The sequence below is a fragment of the Ammospiza nelsoni genome, chromosome 4 (genome assembly GCF_027579445.1).
Source record: "Ammospiza nelsoni isolate bAmmNel1 chromosome 4, bAmmNel1.pri, whole genome shotgun sequence".
NCBI classification, from domain to species: domain Eukaryota; kingdom Metazoa; phylum Chordata; class Aves; order Passeriformes; family Passerellidae; genus Ammospiza; species Ammospiza nelsoni.
In genome coordinates this window covers 21,322,217-21,333,189 of record NC_080636.1, presented here as the reverse complement: position 1 = coordinate 21,333,189, position 10,973 = coordinate 21,322,217, and the positions used below count along the sequence as shown (strand labels likewise).

Below are 10,973 nucleotides of genomic sequence, written 5' to 3'. Positions count from 1 at the left end.
GAGAAACGAACTTCTTCCCGCCTCGCTCAGCTCTGAAGACGCCGTCAGGATTCAGAGGAAGAAATTGACACTGACCAGACAGAATGCTGTATTTGAATGGAATTTATGTATCATGTATGAGATGTATGAATATGCAACAGGCTATTGTTTTTAAGGGTTAATCCTCTGTTAACGTGTGTCCTTTTTCGGGCTTATGCTGCCCAGAAAAAGGTACCCGAACGTCCGTAACTCCTTGTTTCTATTGTCTCATATTGTCCTAATTCAAATCGTTCAAATTATTATTACTCTAATTATATCACTATTTTTATAACAATTTTATTACTATTAAGCTTTAAAAATTTTAAAAACAAGTGATTGGCGTTTCTCACAAAGAGAACAGCACGAAGTGCAACAGCCCACACCTCAGTCCCCTCACGCTCCCCAGACCCAAACCCCACTCTGGGTTCCCGGATTTCCGGCCTTTTCCCCGGCTCGTCCAGCACCGATCTCCCGGCCCCGCAGGGCATCTCGGGAGTTGTAGTTCTCCGCGCGGCGCGACATGGCGGCTGTGCGGGCGCTGCCGGCCCTCGCCGCCGCGCTGCTCCTGGCTGCCGCCGGCCAGGCCAGCAAGTACTCCCGGGAGGCCAACGAGGGGCTGGCGGCCGCCGACGGCAAGCGGCGGGAGGCCGGGGAGTTCCGGGTGGTGAGGCTGAACCAGATCTGGGAGAAGGCGCAGCGGGTGAGTGGGGCGGCGCTCAGAGGGGGCTCCGAGATCGGGCCCGGCCGCTTCAGACCCTCCTTCCCCGTCAGGGAGATGGCGAGGAGCGGGCACCGGTGTGTGAGGAGACGCCGAGGCTGTCTGGCCCCGGCTCGGGACATCGGTGGCGTTTGTTCTGTTCTCGGGCACGGCTGTCCCCGAGCGTCACGCAGCGAGCGCTGCGCTCAGCCCCGCGGCGGCTGCTACGCCGGCGGCGGGAGCGGCCTCCTCCCGGCACGGGGATGTGTGCCCGAGCCCCGGGAGGTGCTCACCCGCCCTGGGTAACGGGATGTGTGCCCGAGCCCCGGGAGGTGTTCACCCGCCCTGGGTAATGCAGCAACTAAACCACATGGCTCCCGGGACAGAGATGTGTCCGAGCCCTAGGATGTGTGTCCGAGCCCCGGGAGGTGCTCACCTGCCCCCGGGTAATGCAGCAGCTAATCCACATGCCCAGGCAGTGCCAGAGAGAGGGAAGCCCCCCTGGTGCCGGGTAGGATCTGCGCTTGGCTCCCGGGCTCGCCGGTTGAAAGCTTTAGCCGTGCTGTTCAGGACTGGGATGCTCTCAGCTGTCTGAAGGTGGTGGGCTCGGTTCCTGCTCGGCACAGGGCAGAAGTTCACTGCGGGAGAAGAGGAAATCTCCACCCTGGTGGTTGTGTTTCCTACGTTCACGTCAAGTAATGTAGACAAATGCAAGAGGACCAGCAAATGGGTTTCACCGTTCCCAGATGAGAGCCTTAATTCTGACAGTGAGTCAAAACAGTACTTGAGTTTCTCTCACAGTGACTACAAAAGATGTTTAATTAAAGTGAAAATACAGTCAAATTATTTAATTACAGTGGAAATACTTGCTTATAACTAAGAAGAACAGCTGCAGTGGGAGGAGAAGAATGTACTGCAGATATCCCCTGAATATTGTGGACCATGGAAATCAGGGTGATGACTGGCAAAGGTTCAGTTCTTTCAGGCTATGAAATATAGTTAACATTCATTTTGGATCTTCTGTATTCTGAATAGCCTGAGCTATTGAATTGGAGGTAGGGCATCCCCAAATTCAGCCAAAAACTAGAACCCTGCTATACTGCTGCCTCCCAATGTGCTAAAAGATGGTATCACAATTACTCCTTACATCAATGGGAGACAGATGGAATGGGGCATAGGAAAGTGTGTTAATAAAACTCCAGCTGTTGAACTGACAGCTGAAAAAGAAACAACACTGAGACTGGAAATAATCTGTAATTATAGTAATGTCAGTTACATGTCACCTTTCCAATTACAGTCTTTTTTCATATCTGGCTCTTCTGAAATTAAAATTTGAGGTGCTTTACATCATCTGTGTTAAGATGCTAAAATATAAAATGGATTAACTTTGTCAGTAAGGAACTAAGGCTTAGTAAATTCTATATGTGTGAGCTGGATTTTAGAGATGCAGAACCTACTTGAACTAAATTTGCTACAATCTGAATTTCACTGTTGAGTACAACTGTCATCCAGCATGTGTTTATAAAGTGATTTTTCAGTATGTCTGGGCAATATATAAAATAAGAGGAAAACTTTGGCTGTGTATTGCATTTGTATTTAAATACTATGTGTGTCAATGCAGACCTCTTTATTCCTTTATTTTGGTAGTGATAGAGAAACTACTGAAAACAGGGGACTTCTTTGTTTTTACATAAAAGTCAGATACCACAATTTAGCATGGCAACACACAGCTGGAGGAGCAGTCCCTAAAAAAAGCCCCAAAATGTTACTTAGTGGGAGCAGGAGCTAAGCCAGACAAGAAGAAAGACAAGCCAGACTTTCTTCTTGTTTCCCTGAGGATGAGTGGAAGGGAGTGCTTGATCTTTCTCCAGAATCTCTTTTCACAAAGAGTAAATTTGTAGTAAAGAGCTCTTTTCTCTCGGAGGCAAGAGTGTAGGTAAGGGTGTTGCAGGTAATGATTGCAGCCAGGCCAACAGCAAATGATGCAATTGTTGTAATGTTCAACAAGTTTCCAGCACTCATTCCCAGAATTTCCAGGTACCTGTCTTGGATGTTAATGTCCAGGCAGCATAAGGAATGAGGAATAAGGAGTGAGTTTAAGGAGCTTGTTGCTTGGTTTAATCATTAAACTTAACTTTTCACCTCTGCTTCTAGTTAGTTATTCCAGCATGTGAGTGATGTTAGTAAAGTGATGAGGAGTCTTACCACTGACATTTTTTCCTGGTGTACTCAGGGTCCAACATGGGATAACCTTAAAGGAAGTAGTTCTTGAACTGAATACTTTAAATTATGTATGCACTCTGTTTTGCATTAATAGGACAGGCAAGGGGCTTCCAAATGGTTTCAAAGGATTTATAATGCTTACAAGGACAGTTACTTTAGTTTCCTACTAAAATTATGATGAGAATTAGAAAAATATTGCTCTAATTGGGAGAAATTTGAATAGAATCTTGTTTTCTCTTAAGGAATAGTGGACTTAATGTAGCTCCTTAGTATTTATTAAGACTTTAACATGTTTGATTGATTATGTCTCCAGACTTTATGTTTAGAAGTTCTGATATTCTCTTCTATAACATCTAGAAAAGAGAAAGCTGTACATGTTTATGGGATTGCACTAACTGCAGAGGGGCTCTAACATAAAATGCACTGTAGAATCTTTTACACAGTAGTGTGTTTCTGATGACAAGGTCCCACATAAAAGATTTTATTATATTTGCAGTACTTAGGAGCTAATTACTTCTTATCTAATTATGCATGGCTATTTATTCCTGTATTTCCTCAGCCCAACTACATGTGATGTCCATGCTACTTGAATGCTGACTAATATTAGAGTAACTAAATAAGTACCAAGATATTTGGCCATTCCCTTCACAATTTGTAGCAAACCTCTGACTCAGTCTTGAAGCTTCAGAGCACAATTCTTGCTGAGGAAAATGATTCTTGGTGCCACTGCAGCAGTGACACTTCGGCTGTCCAGGTCATCCTGCACCAGAAAAGTAAATAAGTACATGATTAAGGTTTTTCTTTTACTCAGCACATCCTAAGAACCATAAATAAAGTGGTTCCTTCTAAGTGCTTTGTTTCTGTAAAGCAGTTCCCCAAAAGTAGATGGTAAAGGTCACAACAGGGACACTCTTTTGCTTTAGTATTAGAGGGATCAGAAGTTTTAATGTGTTCTGGAAGCGTTATATTTCCTGTGATTCTAGATTTTAGTAATTTCAGTAAGCCAAGTGCAAAATGCAGAGAAAATATAGTTTAAAAATCAAACAAGATGGCAATGGCACAAGATTAATTAATAGGACAGCCTATGATGGAAACATAAACAATAATGTGGATAGTTTCCTGAGTTCTTGTCAATAGGAAGCGCATTAGTTTAATTACACTTTTCCTAGTTACTTTAAAATAACCTAGTGACACACAAAGGAACGGGTGAATCTTTTCAGTATCATTCAGATGTTTAAAAACAATACTGAGTTCTGAGTTTGTGTTTACCAAACATACTCCTTCCTCACTGAAAATGATAATTTTTATAATCTGTAAGCTGGTTTTAATGATAAAATAGATAAACTTGTGCTAGGACTTATGAGCCCAGGTGGTTTCCAGCTGGATCTGAGCTCCCAGGAGCTGGGCACACAGTAGTTGGAGGGGTTTTATCTCCTCTCCTCTCTGGGCTTCTCCTCACCTCACCTTCTGGTTTTTGACCACATAGACACAAAAAAAAAGTGGTTCTGAAGTATTAAGATTGTTTGTTACATTTATTTGTTTTAAATTGAATAACTAAGGTGACTAAAATCTGGAAGTTCAGGATCAACTCACAGCAGTGCTGATTAGCCAACCACATATTAGTCATTGTTCCTGTTTTCCCTGTAGCTCACAAAATTTCAATTAGTCCATATTTTTCCTGTTTTCTCTGTAGCTCACAAAATTTCAAGCTGACCTAGCATTCATGTAAATTAATTTTTTTTCTATCTTCAGCCTCAGTGTTATACCTTTTTTTTTTCTAATATGTTAGACAGGAATACCTGTAGGTTTTGTATGTTTTAATGCACATAAACTGTGTTAAGAAATTATTTGAGAATTTCTTTTTTCATTTTGATCATAGTAAATATTGCTGATGAAGTGGCTGTCTGACCTGCAAGGCCATCCTCAGTGACCTGGGAGACTGAAAAACTGTACTAACCAATAAAGTTTTCCAACTCACTATAACTGTATGGTTGGAAGATGGTCCACAAGAAAGGACATGTGATGGCAATGGCATGTTCTTTGAGAAGAATTGCTGTGCCATGCTGGTTGTTATCTGTCTGTACTGGTTCCTGAGGTAGCTCTGAAGCAAAAGGGGACTCCACATAACTAAATACAAACCCACATAACTAAATACAAACCCACTTAACTAAATACAAACCTTTCTGTGTTCTCGTCAGCTCCATCTCTCTGCTGTGAAACTGGCAGAGTTGCATAGTGATCTAAAAATACAAGAAAAGGATGAGCTGAGCTGGAAAAAACTGAAAGCTGAAGGGCTGGATGAAGATGGAGAGAAGGAAGCCAAGCTCAGACGGAACTTAAATGGTAAGGGCTGTCTTGGAAAGGAGGAGTTTAAACTTTGCATCACACACACACATGGTTAGACACTTGTGTTTATTACATAACAGGTTGTCTTGGACACTAAGCACACAAGTTCTCTGCAGGTCAGTAGGGAGCTGCAGGAGCCTAACTGAGTGCTTTACTCCCAGTAATTCCAGACGAGGTCATTGAACCTGGGACCACTGTCTTGAACTGTTTGTTCGCTGTTCCTCCATGAGCTGCAAAGTCCAGCTCTGAAAGTCACAGATGTAGCCCATCTCTCACCTTCCATACATCCATAGTTGGTTCTCATGTTTCTGTATCTTCTATTCCCTTGCAGTCATTATGACTAAATATGGAATGAATGGAAAGAAGGACTCTCAGCTAGTTGATACCAACTATATTAAAGATGGCACAGAAAGTGACACACTAGATGATCCAAGACTGGAGAAATTATGGAGCAAGGTGAGTAAGATTTCCAGGAACTGGAGTGTAGGAAGTCAGTATTTCTTCATTGAACTCTTAGCTGTGTCTTCTGTGAGCATTCAGACTTGGAAATTAATGGCTTTACTACTCTTTTGTTAAGTACTGACCAAGCTGCCTTGCTCTGTAGCTCACATCTTCATGCCCTGTATCCAGACCATCCAGCTGTGGCAGGTTGTCTTTGGCAATTAAAACACCCAGTTAATCTGAAAGGTGGAGCCTGGGTCCTCACATTTCCCTGAACTCATGGCTTCCCTTAGTGTGACTGTCACACTGTGTGGTAGTATATCTATGGTGTTTTTCTCAGTTTTCTTCTTGTTGTTTGTGGATATTTTTTAAAATATATATTTAAAATAGAACCATTTTGTAGACTGTCTAAAGTGAAATGTATTGTGGGGAAGGGTTTTAAATAAGGGCTTTCTCAACCTAGTATTCAACTGAAAATTTCTAGGATTTGCATTCATGCATAAAAAGTGGAAGATGTACTGTCAAATTTGGGCAGTTAAAACTGGCAAAGTCATAATCTTCAGCAATTAAATAATTCAAATTTTAAGAAGCAACTAGTCAGGTAAATCTAAAGAATTCTCCCATGAGTGTAGTGCAGTGATAGAAAAGCAGAAAAAAAGATTTGCTGAATATTTAAATGTTACTGTAACTAGGTACAGCTTTGGCAAGGAACATGTTGTCCTGTGCTTTGGGGAACAGTAAAGTGCAATAGGAGAAATATTCCCTGAGCCAAAAAAAACAAAAGGGGTCTGGATAGGTTTCAAAAATATTCACTTTTGATCAGGCATTGCAGCAAGTATCCCCCCAGATTTGTGAGTAGTGCCCCAGCTGTGTGAGCAGTGCTTCTTAAATGGTTAGAGAGCAAGTGCACAGCAGTGATAAAATCTTCACATGCCAGTAGAGTAAGATGCAGTAAAGACTGTGTTTAATATCCGACTGCATCCCTCATGCAAATGGTTCCCTTACAGTTGTCTGTGGAGCTCCATGGCCCTTATTTCTGTATTAAATTGTTTCCCATGGAATAGAAATGCCAGACACTTTTCACTGGGTAATCCATAGCAAGTCCACCTTTATAAGTCTGAAGCAAACTTCTTTTGACATGATTAAAGAGATCTCATCCATCAACATCTAAATCCTGACCACATACAAATATTAAGAGAATTAAAAGATCTAAAGAAAAGCTGCATTTAATAATTTTCTAAATGTGGTGAGGAGTGGGAAGACATTTTGGCAGTTGAGGGCACTTAAAGCACTTGGCCTGGAAAGCATAATGAACTCATGTTTCTTTCAGGCCAAGACCTCTGGGAAGTTCTCTGATGAGGAGCTGGATAAGCTTTGGCGAGAATTTAAGCATCACAAAGAAAAGATCCGTGAATACAATATTCTGCTGGAGACTGTGAGCAGAACAGAAGGTGCCTGGACATTTCTCTGATGTTTCAAGATCAGTACATCTCTTTTCTCTGCCCATTGTTTCCATCACTTCCAAATTTCTTTGAAACTCCTCACATTTCTGTCAGAACCACTTGCAGATGCTGGCATTTTCAGATACCTCCTGGGTTTAGTTCTGCATTAGCTGCCAAAATTCTTGCCAGCTAATGAAACTGTTGCCATTTCAGTTTTCTGATTCTGCCTTCATTTCATGCAGGGAAAATGCCATCAGATTAGCAATGATGGCCATTGTAGTTTTACAGGAAATTAGGCAGCAAGCATAAATCCACTGCTGCAAAACGCAATTCTAAAGTCTGCAGAAAATACGTGTTTTGTCTCACCAGCTGTATTTGCACTCAACTGAAATCCTAAGAACTTAGCACTTTTTTATTCACCTCAGATTTGGGGGATTATTTGGAGTTTTTGAGCTATCAAGATTTGGCCCACAGTCAATAATACTTACTGTTCTTCAACAGATATCCACAAGAATGTTATCAATCCATCTGAGGAGAACCTGGTGAAAGAGGAAATCTTGCACAACAAGCACAGAGAGCTCAAGGAGAAGTTAAGGAGCATCAATCAGGGCTTTGAACGTTTGCGTAAAGTCAGTCACCAGGGATATGACACAACCAGTGGTATGATACAGCAGGGTTTGTGCTTCTTTGGGATTCATTTCATTTTTTAAAAGTTAAAATCAGTGGGCAAGGGCATAGTCACAGTATCACAGTGTGTTGTGTGCCACAGTGGGCTGAAGATATAGAGTCAGCCAGTCCTGTTTAGCACCAAACACTGGAAGCCTAATGAAAGGATACAGTCATTGTGTTAAGAGGATAATTTTGTCCTCCATGAGAAGGGATATTGCCCCCGGAGGGCAAGTAAATGAGACAACATGCAGGACAAGCAATGCCTTTATCCAGTTCCTCGGGTTTGGGGTTTTTTGCTTTTAAAAACCTCCTTGTTTTACCTAGTACTAGTATCTGGTTTTATCCAGTACTTGGGTACTTCTCCCAAGTACTCAGTTTCATCTAAATTAGATCTATTAGAAATGCAGTGCTTAATGTCTCTGTTCTTAATTTAATAACTATATGTATGTGAGAAAGCATCTCTTCATCTTTCATAGAAGTTGAGCATTAAAACCATTGTGTCCACATTTTAATTTTGTTATGTGTGTTTGTTTAGAATTTGAAGAACCAAGAGTGATTGATTTGTGGGACATGGCCAAATCAGCTAATTTCACTGAGAAAGAGCTTGAATCTTTTCGAGTAAGTAGAATTCCAGTGACTTCTCTTGCAGAAAGATATTTTGCCACATAAAGAAACGCTTGATGTTACTCTGATTGCAGCCACTTCTGTATTACCCTCCAGACACCATAAAAAAGGTCATACTGCCTTTTTAATTCTTCAAATTTATAGACATGTGTGTAACTAATCATATGCTGGTTCTGTTATAATCAGCAGAATGAACATTCTGAATCCTCTCAAAACAACTGTTGCATATTTTGAATCTTTGAAAGATCAGGCCCTGCTTCTTTGTTGCCAAGGCACCAGATTTACCCCTCTTACCAATGTCTTAATTATGTCTTTGGGAGGCACTGTAATCTGTATACCCAGCAATTTCCCTCTCGTGCCCATCTCTGTACTGCTAACTTCCCATGTTGGAGCTGTGTTGAGCTGACACAAAACTATTGTGGTTAAGACTGTTTTTCAATGAAATAATGTAGAACTTCATTCCTGTGCAGTTCATGCCACTTTTATTCAATTCAAGTTGTATAAAGAAAAGATTTTTTTTTTTTATCTGACTCTCTCTGTTTATCAGATTTCAAAAAGAGGCTTTTCTAAAAATCTGTCTCTCTCCCCTCATTCTGCTGTTCTTATGCTTAAATTTTTGCTTGGTGTTCACTGCTCTCATCTTGTAGCACCTCACAGCCACCCACAGTCTCCTTTTGAGGACTCTGCAGTGGGTCATTTTCAGCACTGCTTTCAAAATCAGCAGTCTGGTGGTGATGGTAATGGATTGTCCAGACACTTTTTAAGAAGCAGGGAACTGAAAAAGCTTTCTCTGCCTGACTTAGTAGAGTATCATTAAGAGTGTCTTGGCAAGAGAAAGGAAGACTTGGAAAGAAACTCCTCTGAAGCTGTGTGTGTCTATTATCTTAGGAGGAGCTGAAACATTTTGAAGCAAAGATTGAAAAGCACTATCATTACCAGAAACAATTAGAGATTTCACACCAGAAACTGAAGCATGTAGAGGAAACTGGAGACAAGGATCATCTGAACAGAAACAAAGAGAAATATGCCATGCTGCAAGAAAAGACAAAAGAGCTAGGATATAAGGTCTGTATAAATGCAGTGTTACATACATGTTGAAAGTTTAACTCAATAGCAGAGGGGAAGCAGATTATCCAGTGCTGATTTTTCATGCAAGCTAAATGACTTCCAGAAGGGGAGTTCAAGACACATCTGTTCTCCATGTTTAGTACACCATACACATAATTGTTCTTACAGACTTAAAAAGGCCTGAAATCTTCCTGCTCTCTGCTCTTTCTGTTGTTACAAATATTTGTGGCAAAGTCTGAATATATTACTCTATTGATAATTTATTGTCTTCCTGATTTTTTTGTGTGTGTTTTCTTTTCCTGATAGGTAAAGAAGCACTTGCAAGACTTATCCAGCAGAATCTCTCAAGGTCTCCAACACAATGAGCTATAAGAATTTGTCCTGCTTCATGGGATCAGTCTGTTAACACAAAGCAATTAGTGTGGTTTTTTGAGCAGGGCTTACCAAGGAGTCCTTCTGAAATAGTAAGGATTGAACAGATGTGTGGTGTAAGAATTTTTTTTGCCTACTTTATTACAAATTTTGTATTTGCACTGTAAAATTAAATGATTAAATATTAAGGTTTCACATCTTGGATCATAAGAATCTTACTTCTGAATCAAGTAGCAGCCTTTGAAATAATCAGTTTTGTCAAAAGGAAACAAATATGCAAAAATCAAAGGATTCCTGCTAGTAAAAAAATACTAATCTTATAGTCAGGTAAGGTATTCTGATCAATGAAAGCAAACACTGAGGTACAGGAAGGTTAAACAGGGGCCAGAAAAAGTCTTTATTTCAATCCTTGGCCTATTACATTTCCAACTTAAGTTTACAAAAATATTTTTACTGACTTTGAGCAGTGGCTCAGAGCTGGACTGCTGCACGTATATGAATCTTTCATGTGAGAGGGGGAGGAAGGTACTGAGGTCAATTTGCACAGTTTAGTTATTGACTAATGTGTGTGTACAATTATCTTGTTCATGGTTGCTTTGGTTTTGCTACACTTGGTCATTAAAAAATCAAAACAAGATACTGGTGAGTCTTTTTCTTTTCACCTTCCCTTTCATAAAGTGAGAAGTAACCAGACCTGTTTTTTGAGCATGTTGCTAGTTCCTGTAATGTTCATTCACACATCAGTTTTTAAGAGAGGATGGATAGTTTTGCACCACAAGGATGTGTTTCTATGTTCTGAATAGGCAGAAAGATTTCTAAAGCAGCTTATCTCTGAGTGTATATTTCAGTTCAATCTCCAGTAAAGATTATTATCACTTCTTCTTTCAAGACCAAATTTTTCTGGTCAGAACTTTGGCACACATCAGGCACTTGGATTGAAATTGTCTATAATAACAATGCTGACCCTTTATTTCAAATGCAAGTTTCGAATTAAACTGTTCCAGGAGCGAGGCCAAGGCCAAGGTCCGGTGTGGGTGAATCATTACAGCTTGGTTGGGGAGCTCTGTCCCTCA

General features: G+C 40.8%; 1 protein-coding gene across 2 annotated transcripts; it reads left to right on the top strand.

Annotated features, from left to right (window-relative positions):
* The first annotated feature begins 527 nt into the window (after positions 1-527).
* On the top strand, positions 528-10,537 carry LRPAP1 (LDL receptor related protein associated protein 1). 2 transcript variants are annotated; one of them, XM_059470158.1, is made up of 8 exons: positions 528-718; positions 5,137-5,281; positions 5,616-5,740; positions 7,056-7,176; positions 7,669-7,827; positions 8,372-8,454; positions 9,349-9,525; positions 9,835-10,537. In XM_059470158.1, exons 1-8 carry the CDS (start codon positions 539-541, stop codon positions 9,898-9,900), a joined length of 1,056 nt encoding a protein of 351 aa, XP_059326141.1. In that variant the 5' UTR covers positions 528-538; the 3' UTR covers positions 9,901-10,537. The 2 variants fall into 2 exon arrangements, with proteins under 2 accessions (XP_059326141.1, XP_059326142.1); XM_059470159.1 differs by lacking the exon at positions 9,349-9,525.
* The last annotated feature ends 436 nt before the right edge of the window (positions 10,538-10,973 follow it).

What these genes read in the sequence shown, in the direction of transcription:
- LRPAP1 (XM_059470158.1), top strand. Translation starts at nt 539, where the DNA reads ATGGCGGCTGTGCGGGCGCTGCCGGCCCTCGCCGCCGCGCTGCTCCTG. An exon ending in GCTCAGACGGAACTTAAATG is followed by an intron (nt 5,282 to 5,615) that starts GTAAGGGCTGTC and finishes ATTCCCTTGCAG; the next exon opens with TCATTATGACTAAATATGGA. An exon ending in GACTGTGAGCAGAACAGAAG is followed by an intron (nt 7,177 to 7,668) that starts GTGCCTGGACAT and finishes GTTCTTCAACAG; the next exon opens with ATATCCACAAGAATGTTATC.